The sequence below is a fragment of the Hydractinia symbiolongicarpus genome, chromosome 5 (genome assembly GCF_029227915.1).
Source record: "Hydractinia symbiolongicarpus strain clone_291-10 chromosome 5, HSymV2.1, whole genome shotgun sequence".
NCBI classification, from domain to species: domain Eukaryota; kingdom Metazoa; phylum Cnidaria; class Hydrozoa; order Anthoathecata; family Hydractiniidae; genus Hydractinia; species Hydractinia symbiolongicarpus.
The window spans coordinates 22,282,680-22,306,867 of NC_079879.1; the positions used below are offsets into that span (position 1 = coordinate 22,282,680).

General features: G+C 34.2%; 3 protein-coding genes across 5 annotated transcripts in view; all 3 read right to left on the reverse strand.

The window, feature by feature from the left end:
* Nucleotides 1-1,824: 1,824 nt before the first annotated feature.
* Nucleotides 1,825-10,101, reverse strand: LOC130645389 (uncharacterized). Of its 3 annotated transcripts, none has more exons than XM_057451371.1 (11): nucleotides 9,971-10,101; nucleotides 8,360-8,860; nucleotides 7,897-8,113; nucleotides 7,497-7,687; nucleotides 7,042-7,146; nucleotides 6,809-6,958; nucleotides 5,804-5,942; nucleotides 5,145-5,726; nucleotides 4,561-4,808; nucleotides 4,164-4,339; nucleotides 1,825-3,433 (listed from the first exon to the last, which is right to left on the reverse strand). In XM_057451371.1, the coding sequence occupies exons 2-11, from the start codon at nucleotides 8,855-8,857 to the stop codon at nucleotides 1,843-1,845; spliced, it is 3,897 nt and encodes a 1,298-aa protein (XP_057307354.1). In that variant the 5' UTR covers nucleotides 8,858-8,860; nucleotides 9,971-10,101; the 3' UTR covers nucleotides 1,825-1,842. The 3 variants fall into 3 exon arrangements, with proteins under 3 accessions (XP_057307354.1, XP_057307353.1, XP_057307355.1); XM_057451370.1 differs by lacking the exon at nucleotides 9,971-10,101 and adding an exon at nucleotides 9,699-9,957; XM_057451372.1 differs by lacking the exon at nucleotides 9,971-10,101 and adding an exon at nucleotides 9,355-9,640.
* Nucleotides 10,102-15,329: 5,228 nt separating this feature from the next.
* On the reverse strand, nucleotides 15,330-20,574 carry LOC130645397 (nucleotide exchange factor SIL1-like). Its single transcript, XM_057451382.1, has 6 exons — nucleotides 20,472-20,574; nucleotides 19,937-20,009; nucleotides 18,517-18,927; nucleotides 18,179-18,446; nucleotides 17,152-17,439; nucleotides 15,330-15,683 (listed from the first exon to the last, which is right to left on the reverse strand). Exons 1-6 carry the CDS (start codon nucleotides 20,511-20,513, stop codon nucleotides 15,398-15,400), a joined length of 1,368 nt encoding a protein of 455 aa, XP_057307365.1. The 5' UTR covers nucleotides 20,514-20,574; the 3' UTR covers nucleotides 15,330-15,397.
* A 720-nt stretch (nucleotides 20,575-21,294) lies between these two features.
* Nucleotides 21,295-24,188, reverse strand: part of LOC130645392 (CTP synthase 1-like) — a 61,251-nt gene continuing 58,357 nt past the window's right edge. Inside the window, exons 12-17 of the mRNA XM_057451376.1 lie at nucleotides 23,831-23,893; nucleotides 23,632-23,675; nucleotides 23,408-23,504; nucleotides 23,192-23,247; nucleotides 22,876-22,972; nucleotides 21,295-22,021 (exon numbers count right to left, since the gene is read on the reverse strand). Coding sequence (XP_057307359.1) covers nucleotides 21,771-22,021; nucleotides 22,876-22,972; nucleotides 23,192-23,247; nucleotides 23,408-23,504; nucleotides 23,632-23,675; nucleotides 23,831-23,893 — 608 coding nt within the window. The 3' untranslated portion in view covers nucleotides 21,295-21,770. The remainder of the gene's footprint in view (nucleotides 22,022-22,875; nucleotides 22,973-23,191; nucleotides 23,248-23,407; nucleotides 23,505-23,631; nucleotides 23,676-23,830; nucleotides 23,894-24,188) is intronic.

Below are 24,188 nucleotides of genomic sequence, written 5' to 3' on the forward strand. Positions count from 1 at the left end.
GAAATTAGGTAAATAGAGAAAAACTTTGTAGGATGTTTTGATACAAAAATACACAAGACAAATTTCGTAATAAAGTTGAATACACGTAATACTTATTTTGTCCAAAACTCTAAAACTATGTTTACAACAGTAAAATATTATTTTATTCTGATGAACATATTTATTTCAAAATATGATAAATAAAATTATTCTAATCACAGTTTAGCATTTCCTTGCTTCGTTCATTCAGAATGCGTGTTTCACATCCCGCAGACTTACGTCACACAAATTAGTATTTTACCGAACAGAAAGTCCTTATCGACACTGTCATGGCGGCGACCGCAGGACTACTTTGACCTTAAATATATCGAGAACTATTACCTTAAATTGAGGAATTTATTTAAGAAAGGAGAATGTAATTATTAAAATTAGGGAAGAGGGGGATCTAGTGTATTTGAGAATTCCCTGAATTTCATAACTTCCCTAACCGTATTTAAGCATGGGCAGGTAAAATCAACTTACCCAGCTGGCATTTGGTGACTTTTCTTTTATGGACATCCTGCAACAGAATTTTACAACACGATTAAGGAATTTTTTTTATTGTCTGTAAAAGAGTGCATTCAAAAAATTAGCAAATATGAAACTCGGTTGTACTAATCAAACATGGCACAAAATTTTTATTTAGAACCTAACAGAACAATTAGACTTTGACATATTTCAATCATAAAAATTGCACTTAATGTTTTCGCACATATATCTTTGGCAAAATTGATATAAGTGTCAAAAATAGTTTATCGGTGTCCCCAGAAAGTGGTAAAGCAGGAACTCAGAGGAAGTATAATAATAGTAAAATATTTTGTGACTCAGTTTCATCAAACCAGCCAAAAACAAGTTTTTATTTCAATTTTTTTTAGCAAAAAGTATGATTGCGAAAGAGAAGTATTTTTTACAGCCTACTTTAAACTTGGTAACTCAGCAAGAAATAGTTTTCGTAAAAATTTAAGTGTTTTAGAAATTAGTTCTCACAAAAATTAATTCCCCTCAAGTATCTCTTAATAGTTCCGCTCATAACAGAATGTTCGGAAACTTTTGTGAATGATCTAAAACCTTTTGTAAATTTCACAAATTTCAAGATTACTGAATAAAGCAAGACTTCAACAATTATACCAATTATAAAAGCTTTTAGTCTATGTTATAAACATCATTTCTAATTAATTTATAACGCATAACTCCGCGAGATTTATCTTGATAACAAAAAAGTACTTTGGTTCCATTCTAAATATATAAGGCGCCTGCCTCAGATATTTATAATCTGAAGCTGTCTACATATATCCAGAATTAGTTTTTGACACTAAATATCGTAAAAATTGATAGATAAAATGCAAGTCATCGAAACTGTTTATTGTTTTTAATCTTTCCTTCTCCTTCCCTGAATATGTTATGTGCCTTTATAAAAGGGGAGTAAAATTTAAACTTCGCGGATTTCGCGGTTTAGGGGTCATCGTCCGGATATAAAAAAAGATTTGTTGGGAGGATTTCATGCAATTTGACATTTGATATTTTGTGTTAGATTTTAAGAACTTTTTTGTTAAATTATGACTTATATACTTTCTTTTTATGCATTTTCAGATTATTTTTTTAGTAAAAGGCATATTCAATATACTGAAATATTTGCTGATGTCATCAAAATTCAAATGACAGAACTTTTCAATTGTTTTTCTGCCTAAGGGGATTTTTCCACGGGCCTAATCTAAAAAAAAAGAGACAAAAACGCTGTTCACGCTCCTTCCCACCCGCCTTCCTGCATGTTCCCGTTAAAACAGACAAAAAAGACAAAACAACAACTAATCGTTGTTAGTATTATTACGTTTTTAAAGGAAACATTGAAAAACACATATCTTCCAAACATTCAGCTAAGTGTGCTCGCATTCCACTTTCATCAAATACTAAATTTCTTGGTTCAATGTCAAAGGCAAAAGCAACAGTATAGGCGATAGCGTAAAGTCCACACTCTTTAATGTGCTCGTCCTTTTCAACGCGTTCGATAAACAAGATGTTATCTCCTAAGCAATTCTCAGGCGTCATTTTTAAGATCTGCTCAATAACGGTAGCTTTGGAACTTAAAGTACAACAAAAGATGAAAATGTTCTCAGTAATTTTTGCAGAAGCTGACCAATGTCCACTGTCAGACATATGCAACTGAACTACTTTTTTATCACTACTCAACTTTGCGATGTCTTTAGAGTGATCGGCTAAAATGTCAGGGTCACATAAACCTTCAACATCGCTAAACTGATGACGTAACACATTTTGAACGCTTTTAATAACATCCAATGAAAGTGGTTCTCCCGAAAGTATACATTTCTGATCATTTTTATTCAGTTTGATGTTCAACTCAGCATCAAAGATCCATAAGTCATCGTCAACTGGTACATCATTGCCACCTGTACCATGTTGGTCGTTTGTACTAGGAATTTCAGAAATATTTCCATCCACGTCGTTGTTTACAGTCAGCAGAAGAGTGTCAGTTGCTGATAAACTCGAATCTGTTTTCTTTTCGTTCTCCAGCAAATTATTAACTTTTACGTCATTTCTATCTACACTGGGAATTAGCTTCGATTTCTTATTTATCTCAGAAGAATTCCCGTCGATCGAAGGTCTCTTCCCCCCTAGCTTAGTGGTCTGCGGAATTTTTGCTATTTCTAGCTTCACATCGTTAAGCATTAACTGCAAATCCAGCTTGACTTTTTGCAGCATGTTCTTGTCCTCAACTTGTCTTATCGTGTTCGACAACTCCTGACAAAAAGTGTCGCAATCCGTCACAAGATTGGTAGGAAATTGAAGACCATCTTCCGACACCACTTCGCTTGTACTACTTGCAGTTAAAACATTCATTGGATTTAGCATTGCTTTCACACCACCAACTTTCATGAGCGGTTTTACTATAGACAACGTTGCTGGGTTTGTCGTGTTTGTGGTCACTTGCGCAGCAGTCTGTTCATTGTCATTCTTTTCTTTTTTGTCGGCACTGCGCAAACATTCATCCAACTGGTTCTTATCAAAACAAGACAAATCCATGTTTAACGTCGGGTTTCCGGAATACAGAGAAGAAAGCATATCCCAGCCCCATCCACTAAAACCTTGAAAAACCGCCAGCATATGCTTGCACGGTAACCTATATTTCAACCAATCAATACATACGCAAGATGGTAGCGTTGTTGCGTCACCGAAACACATTGCATAGGTAGCATCGGGTTCGTTCTTGTTCTGCACCCAAAATAAACCTGTCTGTATTTGATTAATGGTATACTCGCTGATATTGATGGCTTTCATTCGCTCCGTCACGTGTTTGATCACTGTAGAAGGCTTGTATTGTAAATAGGATGGCGAGTTACTTGGAAGCTTCGCGAGTAAACACTGATTACGATAGTCAAGGATGTTCCGACTGACATATCTAAACGTGAAATTAAAAGCGAGGTAAAAGCAATATTGTAACAACCACAGGCTCTAATTTTTGCGACATACAAAGTAAGGACCATTGTATATACTTCCGCGCAAAATGTAATTCGTGCCGTTATGTTACGAAAAAATTCAATGGTGTGAATAATGAGGGATATTTTTTAAATGCTATCGGAACTAGAAAATATTAATAATAATATATGCTAAAGAAATTCTAACCTTTCATAGACAAAAATGCACCGTGCGAGAAAATAGTCAGTTTGCGAAAATTTAAACACTTCCGCACTAGTTTTCGTATCAAAATCTTATTTTAGGTAGCATCTGTCAAGTATTCGTATTAAAACACATTCCATCGTAAAAGAAAATCTTTCTAGGTATTTTGATACATAGCATTTTACAAGTTGCGGGTAGAGATCGTTCCCAAACGAGTTTTGCACTGAATAAGTGGGAACTGCTTACACGAAAGCGATCCGATATGCGGAACGGAATGGTTTCAATAAAGAGGTGAAAAGACTTTGTTTCAATACTGCAACACCATCAGGCGAATGAACAAAACGGCGACATTAAGAAGTAAACAAACACTAAATTTTTCTTTGGATGAGTAGCTAACTAGTTTTAAAAGTCGATCCTTTTACTTAGCCTGTATGCATTTTATTCTGGAATAATATGTATTCACAATGTGTGAACATTGTCTTAAAATAGATATTACACCACAGTATATTTACCTATCGTAGAAGCTGGGAATCAATTCATCAACCAAAAGTTTCAAGAAGTCCACGATTTTTTTATTCTTTATGTGAGTGTAATGCGCCCCTCTTAAACCTTCCAGTTCTTCTGTGAAAGTCACTTCAAAATGCAGAGTAGGAAAGTAATCGTCATGCCGGTAGCCGACAACCCAACGCTATAAAAGATAAGGACGTCAGCTAAATTTTGTCAAGAAATCCAGTGAATGTACACGGCTTTATACATAAACAGAATTCGAGGAAGTAAATAAGATTTTTTGAAAAATGCTTAAATAGGTTGAATTCCCACATATATTTGTAAGTATTGCTTTTAAAACCTGTATCCCTGCGCCTCCTATAAGTGCGTAACAGCACCATCAATGGTTAGTACCACACCTACTTTTGCTTCAGCTAACCAATCTGTTGAAAACCAATCCCGTAAATCTTCCGACAACTTCCAAACTTCACTATTCTCAAGATCTTGTGCAGCTTTATTCAATGTTTCTTCAGTGTAAGAATTTGCGATGTTGTTAAGTTTTTCGAAGACTTCGTCCTTGTCACCAACTAAATTGGCAATATTGGCAGGGTGGTTTAACCACATAGTCCAACAGAAATCGCGAGATATTTCTGATATCGAAATCACACAAGCTAAATACAAAAATATCTTATAACCAATAACTTGCTAACCTGTGAAAAAATGCATAGTTATATTTTGTGTGTCCGTAGTAGAGTTTTTACTTCCTTTGCGGGAGGGGAACAAAGCTGCGCGAAACTATATTTAACAATCAATAAGTCAATACCCGTTGTCTGTCGAACACAAGAAATGAGATATAAAAACCCACAAACCTGTGGATTTATCCACAGGCTACCGACTGGTAAGGGTATTCACATAAGAGACGGATAATTACAACTGATCTCACATATATATCAACAATTTTGTACATGATTTTATCTATTTATCGATTAAGTTGCAGTTATACTCACATGGGAAAAGACTTTCGATCACATGGATTTGATCGTGGGAGAAATCTACAACAAAGAACTTCGGCGTCCAGTAAGGATTCCACTCCATCAAACTTGTTAGCCCCTCTTTCAAACATTGTTTTGATCTTGTCTGTACCACAAATGAGTAGACAATTTGAAAATCCACGTTGGTGGGAACAAAAACACCAAACAACGGAAAAGGTAAATTCATGCCCGGCTTGGAAATCTCCGTTAGAATCACTTGCTTTCCATAACGCTTAAGCAGTCTTTGTTGATTGCGGGTCTGATATGAAAATATGATGCGATGCTCGGTCGTGTTGGTGTGGTTATGTGGATTATTCATGTCTTCTGTCTCCTGCGTTTCGTTTATGTGTTGGTCATGCTGAAAATGATCTTCAGATTCAACCCTGAAGGCAAGTTTTTCTTGAGGGTTTTCTTGTTCTAGATTGCCAATTAAGACATGAAGCTGGTCTTGTTCGTGGATCGTCAGCTTTGAAAGCACTCTTGACTTGTAGATGTAATTAGCGATGTCTTTTTCACTTGGGTAGAATCGACGTCTATTCTTTGAAGGGGTTGTTTTGCCTAAATAAAACACAACTTATTTTTTATTTTAACCTGTATTATTTTAAGCTTCTTCATAGTAATAACAGAAATAATACCTTTAAAGAGAATATTTTCCACGTAGTTCTCTAACATTTCTTTTATTTCACGCGGCATAGCATTTTCCCCTTGTTCCCATGATAATTCAATAATTTTGTCTCGAATGAGTGGATCAATGGGCTCCCGTACTGGAGTGTTCTAGGCAAAAAAATAACAATCAACTATGGTACATAAGTAAAGAAATATTTCCGGCTTCATGTGGCTTGTACACTTGCATCTATCATGTTTTCTTTAAAGTTTTCACATTTTTAACAAGAGCATTATTTTAAGTACATGATATAAAGAAAAATTTTAAAAATTGCATTGCCTGAAAAAATCTTTCATTGAAGAAAAACTGTATTACGCAAAATCTATTTACCAAAATTTTACTTAGTATAAAAATACAATCTAAATTTTTGCGACTCACTGAGTTTCGTGTGTTACTTTATGCAAAACAAAGAAAACAAGAAGCTCCATGGACTTTAAAAATTTTTGCATTTAACATATAAAACCGAGGAAACCATGGCTTGAATTAAGACCAACAGATTTTTGCAGAAACAGGCAAAAAAAATCTATCAAATTAAAGCGTTTTGAACTACGTTGCCTTGCTTTATTATATTAAACTTCAAAGGTCTGGACACATTTTTTTTAAAAATTTTAATCAACCCTCTGAAGTGCTTTTTTAAGAGCGGCAATATATTTTATGTTGACGCTAATATCATCTGTGTTTGAGTGCACATTTCAAAACATTGATACAAATTTTTTTATAGAAGATAGAGATTTTAAGGACCAAGTGTTAAAAAAGGGAGTTAAATCCTCTTAAAAAGTTTTAAAAATAAAAATACCTTATTGAAAATAAAAATCTAGCTTAAATGCAAAATAATTTATTGAAAGAAAAAATTATTTATTCTTGTGAATTAATTTTTTAGGTTTACTTACTTTTTAAGAAATTATTTTGTCTTTATTTAAAATTTACCAAAGATGTTAATTTAAAGATTTATGAAATTTAAGTGCAACAGAAATACCTCTCCAATATCATGATTACTGTGTTCTGATATGTCTGGCAACGTTCCAATAAATTGAATGATATGCTCAATTTGACCATTATTAGACAATAGAGATTTTCTTAACTTCTGCGACATTTGAGTTCTCAGATACTCAGAGTTATTCGCAATCTAGAAAAAAGACAGTGTTTTTTATTAGTGTTATCAAATAAATAAATAAACAAATAAATGATTATAATTGAAGTTTCACTTACGCGAAAGTGTGGGAATTTAGCAATCTGCTTGACAAAAATCTTTGCAGGACAACCTTGTTTCTTTGTCATTCTTGAACGATGTCTTTTTGGTTTTGCATCAAAACTCTGAAAATTAGTAAACTGACGCTCAAAAAATGTGAAGCAAAAAAAAAAGAGAAATTGTGTTTCACTTACAGCACAATTGTGGTTTACTTCTTAAGCACCTAGAATGTTATTATGCCAGATCTCACTTTGAAAGACTGGGGAGATTCTAGGTAAACTATTTAAACAAAACAACCTGGTTGCAATGTAATTAAAGCATATAACAAAAACTATTTTGTATCTTGAATTCCAAGTTATTTGCAAGAACTGCGCCAACTAATTTTTGAATTTAAGAACACAATATAACAGCAGACGACTTAACAGAAAACAAAGAATCTTAAAGGTACGCATTGACTATTTAAACACAGTCATACCTCCTCGCTAGGTTGAACAGGTTTGTTTTTGCTTGCTTTGCTTCTTCCAAGATGGCACATATATGCTTTTTCCCCAATGTAGATAAATGGCACACCTTCAAATGGAATCTGAACAGCACATTCCTCTGTTGTTGTCAAATCTCGAGATTGCCAATGAATACGAAATTTTGTAGTAATATCGATAGAAGTAACTAAGAAAGACAGAGTTTAGGGGATTCTAAACTCAACTTTAGTTAATACACTTGACATAAATTATAACAGTGACTTTATACAAAAAAGTCAAGCAACATGCTAAATTTGTCACAACACTCAATGCAGTATGAACTAGATGAGCACATTGGTCCCACAAACCACAAAAGGTTTTAAGTTCTAAAAAGAGCTAATAGAATTATTTGTGTACCAGGTGCTCCATAGGCTTTCGTCTTCTTTGCAACAACAAAGTGGGAAAATGTTTCTTCAGTGTGCTTGCGAATAGCTTCTTCCACTTCTTCAGTAGTTGACAAACAGAAATATTTAGGATTTTTCACTTCTAGTTGAAGATTAGTATTAGGAACCATAGAAGGCGTTAAAGAGGAGATTGGTTGGATTGTTGCTAATACCATGCCACCCATTTCATTCTAAAAATTTTATTTAGTAGATAAATAAATTGTCTTTTTTACAGACAGCTAAATACAAAGTGTTGTATGAAGCTAACATTTTAAGCCATATGACAATTTAAACAGAAAAAGTAAGAAAGACAGTCTGAATAAGTTCATTTTATTTAAATCACGTTAGCCAGATCATAAATAAAACAAAATTTTGTAGTTTCTAATAATTCGACTATAAGTCATCATCTGAGAATAAAATATTTTACAACAAGTCACCTTAAAATGAACAGCATAGTCAGTATCAGATGAAACATGTAGATTTCCTTGCTGCATTTGATTTACAGAATCTTGTGGAATAAGGATGGTTGATTGATCAATTGGTTCCAGATTATTTTCTATCTCATTGTTATGGTCAATTGGTTGCAGTACAATGACATCCGTATTTAAACTTTCGTCTGTCTCAATATTGCTAGTTTGTAGTTCAACATTTTGATTTGTTTCTAAGGTTAGTACTTCACTATCAGCACATTGAATGTTTGGAAGGGTGGTGAATACAACAGTTTGACCATCTTGACTATCCAACGGAGCATTTACTGAGCTTACAAAAGCAACAACGTTATTTCCATCTGATGTAAACAGTTGGGATGACGGTGGAAGAGTAATTTCTTGCTCAAAACTGCTGACAACATTAAGATGATGTGGTGATGTATCCTGTGCAGCAAATGTGGTTGGGCATTTCACATCAAGACATTGACCGGATAAGGGATCGGCCATAGCCTAAAAATTATTCCTCATAATTTCAGCATTATATACCATAATGATCCAATTAAGGGCCCAGCATTTTTAAGCACCCAACCCCCCCCTCGAATAAGCGCCCATTTGATAAAAGGAGGCGCTCAATCGAAAACTACCTTGAAAAACTGGGTGCTTATTTGAAAATTTTACTTTTTTATATTGAGAAAAAAAACACATATTTTATGTTTTGAACATCTTGTCTATATTACATAAATAGGGAATTTCCTATGCAATCCTTTCTTTCCATGTTTTAACTCCAAAGTTGAAAATAAAATTGAAAATTACTGTTGTCTTTATTTTGTACAAAATAATGAAAATTTTTTAAGCGCCAGCATTTTTTTAAGCGCCACCCTCATTTAAGCGCCCATGCAAAAAATCCAAAAATTTAACAAGCGCCCAAGGCGCTTGTTGGGATCATTATGGTACACAAAAAATGGAACTTGAAGATGGGGTCTGAACTAAAATCACAGTCAAACCTGCCATAATGACTACTTGTGCAAGATGGCCACTTGTTAGAGATGACAACATTTACCTCCCCTTCGATGTGTTTATGCTCTGTAAGACAATCAATTATAACAGAACTTGCATAATTTCAAACAGCTTACGAAACAGAAGCGGGATGAAAAAATTCTACTTTTTCCTCACTGGTGGCAAAAAGTCGAAATCCCCCCTCCCAAGCTTTTTTCTTTGCAAACTTTAGCTATAATATGTTCTTTGTGTACAAATGGACATCTTTTACTCTGTACATTAATGTTGAAAAAAGCAAGGAGAAAACAAAAGCAAGTAGTCAGTTTATGGTAGCTAGCATGCTGAATTTTACCTTCGCTGAGGAACAACGAAGCCACGCATTTTTTCCTAGCTAGACAGTTTAGCTAGCCAGCAAGTTATAACCATATATATATACATATATATATCTTAGTTCTAAACTACTGTCTCCTGCTTCACGTAGTAGTAGGAAGTTAATTTTGGCGTCAAAGTCTTTGTTAAACATCTCTCCGTGCTTCACTGTTGTCAATGAGGACAAACTGCCAAGCTCACATGGTCTGGGAGTCTGACAAGTCAAGAATCAGATTTGTTTTGAATAGTTCTTACCGAATTATTTACAACCAGTGGAATGTTCCATCGATAACAAGGAACACTAAACTGGAGAAGATATGGCGTGCTCGGTTTTTATGGCAATAGGCTGTCATAGCGCGCCAGCCTCGTCCCCAGTATCCTATCTTGTATCTTTTAAGATATCCAGCCTAGATGTCAGAAAAGAAACAAGATGCCCTGGGACAAGATTGCAAGCGCGCGAGTTTGAAAAAAAATGCATTTTATTATATCTTTGGCGCTCCAAACAGGGTAAAGCAACGTTTTTCCAGGTCGTATATAGCGATTGCAACTCTTGTGTGTCTAAACAGGGGCGGATCTAGGAATTTTTTTTGGTTAGGCAAAATTTCATAGATTTTTTGGCAAAGTAATGTCAAGGGTTGTGGTGTTGTACGAGGTAAATCGGCCGTTTTGTGTTTTTGCTGTAAAAGGAACTAAAATTTTCCCAAAAGTAAGGTTTTTAGTTATTAAGAATCCTTCTAGATTAGAAACGAAAGTTTCTTTATAGCCAAACAAATAACAGTAACCCCCGTAGTTTTACCACTTTATCCTTGTTAAAACATGCGGATGGAAAATGCGTCCGGTTAGCAAATTCGATTTAAAACAGGGTTAGCGTTTCCATAATTTCTTTGAATCACATACTGGTATTAAGTATCTTAGCATCTTTTTTCGTTTTACGCACATAATACGAGAACAAGTAATAAGTTGGGGATTTGCTTCATTTCAAAACATGCAATAAGTCTAATAACTAACAATACAACAAAAAATTACATTACAAGACAATTTTAGGAATAGATAGTCAACAGTAGTGCAACGTAGAAATATTGTTTGGAAAATTATAGTCTGTGTTAAGAACCTGCAAATGCACAAAGAAAACCAGCATATAAAAGAATGAAAGATTTCCAGTTAGACTTACAGTGTAAGATCGCAACATATAATAAACGTGTACAAAAAGTATATAGTAATCACCTCTTCATGAAGTTAATACAGTTTAGCATTAGGGTTACTGGTGTAGTTTTGCACCAATTTCTATTAAGCATTAATTTTAATGCTATGAAATTCCCACAAGAGAAAGGCAGTTTATTAAGCCAGAAAAGAGTTAGAAATTAGAAAAATAACATCAAAACATTAAACATGTCTCATATTATTTACCCTTACATGTCCCTGTCAACTATGTTTAAAAAATATTTTAATACTGTAAAATCTTTAAGAAAGTTTTAGTAACTATAAGCCAATTATGAAGATTCTCATATAAAAAGCAACATATATACAAATCCTACTCATACCCATAAGTTGACATGACATTTTGTTAGTTTACAGTCTGTAACAGAACGTTTTTTAACATGCAATTCTTGTTTCGATCTGTATATGTTTTACGTGAAAATCATTTCTATGATTTACTTGAATATTCACAAGTTATTTTGATTGATTTTTTTCACCAACTTTGTGGATTATACCAGATATATATCCATTGTTTACAGTTTTCCAATATTATAAGGATTCAGAACAAATCTTCTGTGTTATTTACTTAAATATTCATCATAGGTACCAGGGTGACATCAAAATACAAGTTATTTTGATTGATTTTTTTCACCTTCTTAGTTCCTCTTATGAAACACAACTTTGTGGATTATACCAGATATATATCTATTGTTTACAGTTTTCCAATATTATAAGGATTCAGAACAAATCTTCTGTGTTATTTACTTGAATATTCATCATAGGTACCAGGGTGACATCAAAATACAAGTTATTTTGATTGATTTTTTTCACCTTCTTAGTTCCTCTTATGAAACACAACTTTGTGGATTATACCAGATATATATCCATTGTTTACAGTTTTCCAATATTATAAGGATTAACAAATCTGTGTTCTTTTAATTGATGGTGATTTTCGTTGTTAGAAGAATATTCATCTTAGGTACCAGGGTGACATCAAAATATCTTATCCTAAAACAAAATTATATACGTTGTATTGCTCAGCAAGATGAGAATAAGAAATATTATAAAACAAACTTGGACTATTCTTAGATTAGGTATTGCTTCATTCTTTTGTTTTTAGCAATTTTATTACAATTAAAAGTAACATGGGAAAGTCAAAGAGATCTTCTCGTGTTCTTAAAAGTTTTAAAATGAGCAGTGGGAGATTGCATATAAAATGCACTGTTTAAAAGTTCCCACAAAGTCAAAGTTCTTAGGGACAATCACAATAAAAAAGTATATGCTAAGCGTATAAATTTGGCGGTGGGACGAGGTAGAATCCTTTGCCGTTTAATTATATCTCATAGTGTATACATCGATTTCTTAGAGAACAGAAAGTATTAATAACTTTTAGTGTCTACCTGCTTAGCAGGGACACATGGCCGAGTGCTTATGGTTTCAAGGACTGACAACATTCAAAGATTACCTTTTCTGATTTGATGTTTAGGGGAGGGAAAGGGGATCTGCAGATCTATTAACATTTAGCTTGGACTTTTGCGTTCATGAAAGAGCTGTCCCTTAGTTATCTTACAAGAATGTATTCTCTCCCTAACAGAAACAAAGATACACAGTTGCATAAACGGCTACACAAAGCCTACACGAAGCCAGTGACCCTTAAGACGTTAAAGAAAAAAAACTAACAAAATTCCAACTAATACACATACAGGTAGCTAGTAATACTCTATACCGAATTTAACATACACATCAAAACATCTCTCGACCGCCAAGACAGTGTTGACATAAATTGCCTCAGTTAGCTATCTCGTTTAGCATTGGGCTTTTATGTTTATAAACAATGCATTTGATCAAGGCCAAGTTAAAACCTTTTGTTTTGATAAGAAAAAGATTTAAATTACACGTTTTGTAAGAACATCTGGTGGTTTACCACTTTTAAGAATAGTTCTTGACACAAAAGTGCCTAAAATTCAGGAGCAGCTAAAACTAAAATATTTCAAGTATTACTGAATTTATTGTCTCTTGCAGAGGAAGATAAAGGTTTGGTTTGAGACAACAACACGGCACACGTGGCCAAAATACTTCTCTCCAGCATTTCCAATCCTTTCAATATCTGAAAAGGTTTCCAAATTCAAAACTTCTTTATTTAACTTAGGTGGCATACAATTGCTTTAATATTCTAGACATTTGAAGTGCTCCCTGCAATTGGACCTGATCCAGGTAAACCATGTTGAAAAAGAAACATCCACTCCATGTAACCGTACCCGTGGTCGTTTTAGGCGTTTAAACTTTAAAACCCACGGACGTTTTAGGCGTTTTTTCTTCACATTCCAGAATTTCATTCATTGGAACTTGAAAACCCGCGGACGTTTTAGGCGTTTTTTCTTCCATCTGTGATTTTCATTCATTCGGAACTTTAAAACCCGCGGACGTTTTAGGCGAATAGACATTTTGCCTAAGATCGCCCCGGGTTTGCTTATTTGAGTAAAATAAAACACGCACGCCGCGCATCGTCATAGTCGAAATCGGCGGATGCCAAAAATAAATTGATAAAAATAATTTAGTTTTTTTTATAGATTATTCTATCTATAGAGAATTTTTTTTCTAGTTCACAAAACTAGGCTTAGGCAATTGCCTAGGCTGCCTAACCCTAGATCCGCCCCTGCTAAAGGGGATTTTCACGAAGCGAATTGAACGGCGAATTCGACGGCAAATTGTATCCGAGCATGGGCAGTTTTGATTTTGCATCGAAAAGTAGAAACATAGTCATAAGAAAAAGAGAGCGCTATAACAATAGAAGCATTGTTTTGATCCTTTGTGGCCGTAATTAAACTAGAACCCAGTTTTCTACAGGCACGGTAAATTTTTGATAAGTTTTTGAAAACAATATTCTCGGAAACACATTTGTAAAAACAGACATAAAATTTTTCGCTATTGTTTTTAAAACTGGCTACAACATCTTTATTAAATTCAAAGGTGTATCTAGCATCATCTAGTGTTGGCTCTTAAAACTCTTTTTCGTTTCTTCACTATAGAACTTATCTAGAGCTAGCTTGGAAGCACATTCTCCGATATATTTCTTCAAGTATAGAGGGTGCAATTTATTTTCAGGTACTTGGTGATGAGGTTTAGCCACAGAAGTAGGGCTTTAGGGATTAAACCTCTTGATGTCTTGCATATTTTTTCGCACTTATCACATTTAAAACCCCGTCGAATTCGCCGTTCAATTCGGTTCGTGAAAATCCCCCTTAATGCTGCTTTCAGAGGATTAATTTTTTGCGAAGATTATTGTCTGCAAATCACTCAACTTTAAATATTTCGCGAGGAGGCCTTGGGAACGAAGTTAACGCCTTTTTATTACAAGAAATATTATTAAAGCACGATTTCCAATTTTAATAGTAACTGTAAATATATGACGCTATCACTTACAAAAAAGGTGGAAAAATTACACAACAGAGCAAAGAACAAGCGGTGCTATCAGCTCGTGTATATTTTTTTATTTTTACTTCACTGTGTACCCTTTTATAGTGCAGTCCTTATCCTTGTGTGCACATTTTTATCGACTGTTTATACACGCCAACTCTGTCGTCAGCCTAGTTTTAGATTCACCCAAATTACTTCTAGGCGCGCGTGTCCCACGTGTCTAGCAGATAGGCGTTTACACGTATTAGTAGCCACGGAGAACTGGAGATCCAATAAGAAAAGTGAGTTTAATGTTTGTTTTGTTCTTTCAACAGGTTATAGAAGTCTGACAATTCAGGGACCTTGTCTATCTAGCGTTGCAATGTAATACTGTTGCATAAGTCCTTAAGTTTTTCTACATCTTTATCTGTTTCTTTTGTTTCTTTCTCCTGCGCAAACCAATCTATCTTCGCCTGCTGGTCTCTCACTTACTGTGGGTGGGCAGCCTGTGTTGATGGTTTGACATTTTTTAACTTCCGCAATTTTGTATAATTGAAACGCTATACTTTACTTCTCTATCAGCTGAACCAAAATATCATATTCCTAAAACCCCCCCTCCGCCTCCCCCCCCTACACGCACAAAATATATACCCAGAATGTAGACCACTGAGGGTACCCAGAATGTACACTACTGGGGGTACTCAATCGAAGAAATACAGAACAGCTCGGTTTTTATTGCGCGCTAATGCAACAATAATTTGGTGTGCGTACTTGCGCTATGCAATACTTGAAATTTTTTTAGAGAAAACGTCAATATTTACACGCTTAGCGCTCATTTAACGCATCGTTAACGCATAACAAACCAATGTTCAAGTGTGGGACAGCAGTTACTGTGATCTTGTTTCTCTTCGTTCAAATATCAGAAAATGCTAATATGTCAGGCATATAATATGTCAAAGTTGCATCATTGCTTACTAGGAAACCCATTTTTAAGGTGTATGAATTATATTTTTCAAGTGCATTAAATTTAAACGAGATTCTTTTTTATACACCTACATAAAATTTGTACAAACGCACCTAGCACTAATTTTAAAGTTTTTTGATGACATTGTTATTTAGGTTAGTGTGCAAATTTTGTAAATAATCTTTAAATTCATCATCGTCCTCCACTTTTATACGACTGTTCAGTTGGTCGAGCACCTTTTTCAAAACTGTCATGTCTACTTGTCTGCTCTTGTATTTAATCTGACATGCTTCGAATGTAAGAGTTAAGGCTTGTATTATTTTTTCTTCCACATCGATATCAGTGGTGTCTAGTAATGGAATGAGCAGTTCACACCAGCCATTTTCAACGTACAAGTTTAAAAGAGACCAGCTAAAAAGGACAAAATGAGATATAAAATGCGATTTTATCAACAATAACTTAATCACGTTACAAGCTGCCGAAAATTTAGCGTAGCTTAAATTCGGAAAGTCGAAAATTTTGCTCAATTTAGCGCGGTTTTGGCGACTAATAGAAGATGTTTCGCAAAATACATGTGCGAAAACACAAAAAAGATAAAAACGAGATTTGTGATTTCCATATTCGATTTTGTTCCGGAAAATATACATGTAAAACACAGATTAACATGGAAGCGATATTAGTAATGAGAGCAATTTCTGTATGCTAGTGGTACACGTGCATGACCTTTAGTTTCTACCTGGCAGTTTTGGAAAATCTTGATTAACAGTTATAAACAGGGTAATACCTAATAGCGTCACGAGTAAAGAACATTTTTTTTTCAGAATTGAATTATTAATTTTTTTTCTCATTTTTTACACAATGATAGAGAACAATGGACTCTCAAATGTGACGAAGTCAGATTTTTTCGAAAAAAATGTCGGATTTAAGACTTAACCACCAAAATAGTAGAAATTTAGTGTTTTTTCTACCATCCATAGAGGAGAGAGGCTATGTGTTTTTCTGTGCAACAGTAAAGATGTATATAAATTCTCATGACATGACTCATAATCTCATAATTTACCATGACATAAAGTGCCCCTGAGATGAAAATATAAAAATAAAAACACGTTTGATCCCATGTTTACCGTATTTCGAAAATGTCATGCATTCAAAAGAATATTTTTTAATATCGTCCGAGTGTATGCTGGTAAATCGACATGTTGTGCACGGAGAAATTTAATCACTATGGCATCAGGCATGTAAACATTCACGATTAACGGTATTTTTTAGTAAACACAAAATACCCGTCACCTAGAAAAAACTTAGTCAGTTCTGTGAGTTGTTTTACTGGTACAACACGGTAAAACAACTTCCAAGAATCGAAACTTAAAGTCATTGAAGAAACGAGTTGGTGCAAGAGAAGTATTCATATCGACTGGTTATTTCACAAATACTGGAAACGACAGACCATTTGCTGCCCTTCCGGTTTGAAAGTAGTTTAGGTCTGTGGTCATGTAACACATCCTGCTGAGTCCAGAATCCCAATCAAAGAAGAGATCATTTAAATAGCCGATGCATTGGACAAAAAATGAGAAAAAAAACTTAGGATCCAATCCTGAGATATATCCTAAAAACCACATTTTAGGACCTCCTTTCTTGTCACTGTGCAAGTAATCAGAAAAATGTCGCGAAAATTGTCCATTGTTCTCTATTGTTGTAAAGAAAAGGAGAATAAAATAGTAATCTGAAAAGGTCCAAAAGTGCGAAATTTTCGTATTTCGTATTTTGAAAAAATTCAAATAACGATTTTTCCAAAGAGTATCACATGTTTTAAATTTACCGTGGATTTAATTTTGAGAACATTGACAAAGCTGATCACCAAAATGAAATTAGGATTTACCTTTCATGAGTTGCTTCTCGATCTTTCAGATCCACAATCAAGTCATGCAGCAACACAACAGCCTTAACTCTCAAGCTGCCAGCTTTGACATCTCTCGCAATCACAAATAAATCTTTAATACCTTGCAGCTTAACTAACTCCTTTTGTCCTTCATAATTTCCGCGGACCAACGCGGATAATGCGTAAATTCCTTTCTTACGAATCAAAGGCGTTTGATAAGGATAGAGCATTCTTAGCAAGTATTGCAAGCCATTATACTTGAGAACAGCATTTTGAACTTCTTTATTGCTAAAATAGAAGTACATATAACATGAAGAAAACTATATATATATATATTGTATGAGCAGTGCCATAAACGCCAGGGAGGCCAGGGGGCACAGCTTGATTTTTAACCATAAGAGCGTTAACGTCTGGAAGTGCATTTACCGCCATTCTAGAGAATTTCAAACTATATAAAGCGAAACTCATATGTTTTTTTCTATATACCCCACTTTATCGTAGTTCATCTTGATGTCACAAGTATGTTGATTGATTTGACAGAAGAAATGTGGCGAAAACAAAGGGCAGAAAAGAAAACAGGGATATGCAGTTTAACTATTGTAAAAGTTCCCAGGTAGATGTTAAATTATTATAACTATAATTTACTTTTGGGGGAATATTAAAAATAATATGCACCAATTTTAGAAAAAAGCAATAAATATATACACATAATCTTCACATTGGAATTCCCCTTTAGGCAAGTGCTGATTTTCTAAAGTCCAAACTGGCCCTTTCTTGCATGGCAAAAGTAATTTGAAATAACCAAAATTTTAATCAGGAATTATTAAAACACTTTTTAAGTCATCTACGAGGTATATGAATAATCGAGAAAAAAGTACAAAATGTAAAAAAAGTTGTAGCATGAAGATTCAGTCAATTTTCAATATCAAGAAATCTCACAATGAGCAGAAAGGTAAAGTACAGCTTCAACAATGTCAATTTGGACAATAACATTTTATATACTTGAGAAAATAAAAATAAAAATTACTTTTGAGCCGCAGCACTTATGACATTTGCAGCTTTTTCTTTAAGTCTATCCTCTGTAGCATTTAGGAATTGAACTATAGTTTCCAATCCATGTATATGATCCAAGTCCCTCGCATTATCTATCTGGTGAACATAGTCTTCTAACCTAGTTAGTGCATCTATCTTCATTTGTAACGATTGAGATGAATTTGTTAATAATGCCATATTATCCTTCATTACCTCAAGATCTGATTTTGTTTTCCAAGGTGTATTTTCTTTAAACTTTTTACCTAGGGAGATTAAAAGTTATGTAAATACAAAGCTTTTATGCTGAACTGCTTTGTGGAGAAATAAACATACTTGTTTTTTGTTTTATTGCTTCTATAGCTTCATCAGACCATTTAATATCATTGGGTACTTCATTATCTCCCAAACCACTTAAAGCATCCTTTAACTGTGCTTTTGAAAAGCGAATCTTGTCAGCATATTTATTACGTCCGTCAACTGTAATCTTTGGTGCTAGGTTTACACTTTTTGGGGATTCGTTTTCAATTGATTCATCATCTTTCAACAGTTTTGCTTCTTTTATTCCCGTCTGGAAGTTCATTCTGACATGAAGACCAGCAGGTATAGCTTGACTATCTTTTACGACCTGCCACTCATTTGTAGGTACAAAAGTTTCATAATTTACATCTTTATCTTCTGCAACAGTATTTTCATTTTCATCATTATTGGCATCACTCAAAATAAGGCCAGTTTTTTCTTCATTTCCTAAAAAAAGGCAAAAAACATTTGTACTAAGTAAAAATTTAGACACTTCAGAGATTTTCTTTAAATAGATATTTAAAACCAGCAATAGAAAGAAGGAATTTTAGTTTGATTGGACTTTTATGTTTATATTTAAAGTACATATCAACAAGCAATCATGGCTGTAGCAACACAGTGCTGCTTAAGTAAAATTCAAATTAAGTTTATTTATTGAAAAAAATCAGAATTTCTCTAGTGTTTGGAACAATGAAGAATCACTTTATCTGTATGGGCTTAAAAATTTTCCAGCAAGTACAAATTATCTCTTTATTAGAACTATAGAGGCCTGGTCCATAAACTGACCTGGTGTGCTATGATTTCACACACTATTAACCTAAGAAAACTTTACCACTAATTTCATTAAATTTATTTGATAAAGTGCCACTATTCATAACACTCAAATTTAACAGCAAAAAGGGATACAGGGGAAAGCGAAGTAGCTTATTCTTGTTATTAAACTTATTTAAATGTTTAGGCATTAAACATATTCTGCTTGAACAACGGAATGCTCAAAAATAATAAAAAGTTATACAAAAACACAAAAAAATATTATCAACAGTTAAATGAAAAACAGTCAGACTTTACATATCAGCTTTGCCATATTTATTTTTGTATTAGGTTTATTAAAAAAAATTAGAAAACAATTTTAATTCGCTGTTGTAACTGTTCTGAATTTTTAATTGCCATCTAGGGTTTACCAAACACTCTTTTCCTTCTTTGACTCTCCTCTTGTTCAAAAATGCTGTTTATAAATATCCAAATAAAAAAGGGGCATAGTTTTGTTCTCTGTCACGTTTTAAATCTCGTGCTTGTGGACAAATAGCGAAAGCATTCTTACAGTGTGTAAATATGATATCCCTTACTTAATAGCTGGCTAGTCACCTTGAGACCGTATTAAAGAGATTGATATTTTCTAATTTGATATGAAGGGGGGGTGGGGGTGGGGGACATGAAATACGTTAAAACTGCTTACCATGGACTATATTTCCAAGATTTAATGCCAAAAAAACAAGAGTAATTAACTTCATCTGGTATAAATAACTGACCTAAAAAGAAAGAAAACACCTGATTTTGTCAGCTTTTGTGTGAACACCTGGCTTTTGTCCGAGTCAGTTAATAACTAACCTTGTGGAGCAACAACAAAAAAAGGAAAAAATAGAAATGAAGGCCAGTTATTGAGGAAAAAAAGATACATTCGCCTTTATTATTAGGCTATGGTTGTTCAAAAAAGTGCAATATTCAAGAATTTTTTGTTCATTATCAATAATGACCTATTTATGTGCAAGAATTGCGTCAGCGTCTTGTTACATGTCTAAAAAAACACGTCTACGCTACTTTGAACGCCATGTTATCTATATCCATTTCATGTATACAAACCAAATAACACGGCAGACGAAACGGACATTATGGTAGACCAGCTATGGGGTCAGACGGTACTTCCAAAGCAGACACAACACGTCCCAAATCGTGGCTAGACTCTCAGAACCCAGCTAAGTACGTGCACTGACCTTTAAAAACTGTAATATGGTTTTGGTCATCGGTCTATTCATTTCACTTGCAAAGGACTATAACGCCTTAAGACATTTTTCTCAACGTTAGGCATTTACAATTCCGCTCATTACGTGTTATAGTCATCGTATTACGCGTTATGTCCAAATATGACCCCACATGCAAATCTCGTGGTTCCACGGGCAGAGGCCTCCTTCCAGTTTCAATGGACTTCGACGCCCCAAATCGTTTTGCTCAATGCCAGGCCATTAAATCCCAGATAAGTATATGCACTGACCTTCAACGTCCTGGTCTTTTTCCTAACCCCAGACACTCAGAACCTGCTCAATACGTGTATAGTCATTCATAAGTTGTAATATGGCCCATGCGGGTGCATTGAGCCGGCAGGTTAAACATTTACGCAAAAAATAAATTTTTGCAAAGTAGTACATTATATTGAAATTATGATATCAAAAGCCTGTTGTATCTTTTCATATCGAGAAGGCCAAACTCGCCCACTCGACACAAGAGACAACAGCAATTCACCAATTTCTTTAGGCTTAGGCCTTTTTCCAAAATTTTCGCGGATATCGATTTAGCGAATGGTGTCTGTTGGTATTTCTCGCCACAGAGACATAACATTATTCATTTTATTATATCTTTATGACCTCACGAAGAGAAGTCCATTGGCACATAGAGATATTGGTTGGCACAATAGTAAATGCAAAAGCCAGGATTTAGCGACTTAGGAAACACCATGGTTGGGTCCGACGCGATTTAAAAAGCAAAAAAATAACCCTTAGAGGGTCCAAAGCTTTGAGTTCAAGAAACGTACAACATGGCTAAAGAAACAATTTTGATAACAATATCGGTGCCTTTTGTCGACAATGTATATACAACACACATCATATGGGGTACACATCATATAAATATCGAACATAACCGTTTAAATCATTTTGGCATAATATTGAGATCTCATTTTCAAAGAGTATTGAGAAGTGACGAATCATGAATCTCCCTCCCCAGAGTTGACGGCGCTGCTTTTTGAGAAAAATAAGGTTTTAAGGAGACGTGACAACTTATTTGAAGCACATGTCAATATATTTTTTTCTACAAGATCTAAAACACTAAATTTGCTGGGACAATTGTTTCTAAGTAGCGCAGGCCGAGATAAGCAGGAAAGATTAATTTTTTAAAAAGCTAAGAAACAAATATCTTAAACAGAGCATAAATATTTTTTAAATACACTTTATCCGACGGAAACCGTAACACAAATGCTGTTCATTCTGAAACATTTTATCCACAGATAAAAATCCAAATTACGAAATAGCTTCCTTGTCTTTTTCCACATTGCAGTTGGTAGCAGTTTCTTCTGTACACTTGTACACATTTTCGGATTCTTCTTCAATATCGTTAAAACTTGATCTTGGCGAGAGACGGCCTCCTCGTTGTAGATAACTTTCTAGTTTACCAGATGAAGCTAGCAAAAAGCCCAGGTAGGGTGGTGACGGTTTTAGCGGTCGAGATAAAAATTCAGGATGGAACTGCACCGCCAAATAAAACGGGTGATCTAAATGAAGAATGTAAGAACCAAAAATAGTACGAAATAAATTAGAAGTTTTGACGACTATAGCAGTGCATAAACAAAAACCGTTTTATAACTTGTGCACCCGTTGCATCTATGTGTACAGCATAAAACACAAACGGTTAAGGAGATGTAAGGGTTTAGTAAATTTTCTGACGTCAGCATAGGCCCGCCAAAATACAAAAAACAGAGAAATTGGGTTTAGGGGCTGTGGCATATGAACGTCCAGTGAAAAATCCAATAAGTTAGGTGTGAGAGAAGACGGGGCACAATTTGACAATCGAGGGTATATATCTCTTCCATCAAAAAACCCATTTAAAACCTTATTGGAAACTGAGTGACTTTTCATGTCGTTCATCAAGTTAACTTTTTTACATAAGTAGGTAATATTGAGTATAAAAGTTTAATAAACTGCATTGGTATTGAGGGACAAGTGCTTCAGGGAAGATAAGACGAAATTTAAGTTGCTGTATTGAGAATTCTAAAAATAAAATCGAAGATTAAAAGACCTGTTATTAGACTAGAAAGAACAAAAGAAAGCGACAAGGATGTGATTGTTAGTGATGTCGACAGACCTAGAAGAGAAGTAGTTGGGGCATAGAAGAAAAAGTTTGAAAACTGTGTGTTTGTAAATAAGATGTGCATAGAGCGCGTAATTTTTCTTCTACATAACAAAAGGGTTTGTGTTTATAGATATAGCTATGATTAGTTTTTATAACACGTGACCTTAAGTTAAAATTGGAAAATATATTTCGAAATAAGAGAATTCTCTTTTGACCACATGTTGATAAAAAATTACAAAGATGTTAAACAGAGCGTAAACATTGATATAAAAACACCTTCTAGTTCAAGAACCTCCATGCGCTCTCCATCGATATCCTGACCAACAAAATGCATTCCTCTTTCTTCAAAGTACTGCACAAGGGTTGGATTCACCTAAGCAGGAGAAACAAATGCAATAATTCAAGTACGGAAAAATCATTTCAATAAAATTTAGCTTTATTTAAATTATTATTTAATTATCACTACTGAATGCAACTAATACTTATCAAAACTTTACACATAAATATGGGATTGTTACATATTCAGATTACATATTCACTTTCAGATTTAAACTTTAAAAAAAATTTTCACATTGCACTTAATCCTGCTTACCTCGTATCTATGTCTGTGTCTTTCTTCAATGTAATCCAAATTTCCATACAATTTTTCTGAAAGAAAAAAAATAATCAGGAGCATAACAGAGAGGCTAACTTTTTATAGACGCCAACACTTGTACGACACTTCAGTTGACGAATTTAACAAACAAAAAAGTGGTAAAATATAATTCAATATCAAGGCATCACGAAAAATAATTCACTATCGCCTTACTCGTTAGAGAATTTCCTTTTTTCAGAATAGTTTTTCTTTTTCCTAATCTCATAGTACCACCCATTTGACCTTGATTATGTTCAGGCATTTCTATCACCTAAAAAAAAACAACAAATAAACAAAAGAAAAAGAAAACAAATCAAGAATTTAGTTGTATCCCGCAGATGTTATCGCAAATTTCACTGTGAGAGATGATTAAGTTAAAGTTTGGTCTTCATACTTACAACTGGGTGGGGTGTGTTGGGATCCACTTCAGTGGAATTTGCATCTACAGATAAAAAAGGATATAGAAGTTGACTTTTGCTATTCACATATACGGTTGAGAAAGTAAAAAACGAATAAGCAATAAAAATATTTGCCAGTTACCCTACACATTCAAGAAACTATCACGTAGATACTGCAATGAATATTTGTATATCTTACCTTCCCATTCAAGAACATCTCTTGCAAACTCAATAACGGCAATCTGAAGACCCAAACAAACACCTGTAACATGATAAAAAAATATTAATAGAAAACAAAGGAGACCAGATGGTGTAGTTTATCAACTAATTTGGACTAAGGATATAAAATAAGCATTGTAATTCCTAACATCAACAATTCTGTGTTTTCTTGAAAATATACATAGCCCAGAATAAGCGGCGATGCATCACAAAGCTTCAGAAAAATTTCTCTTCAGTGATACAGTCCGTCTTATGTTCGAAACATTTACTAGATTTATACTTGTAAATCACATGCTTGTAAATTACTTAAGAGTGTTTTAAAATATTATTTGCTTTTT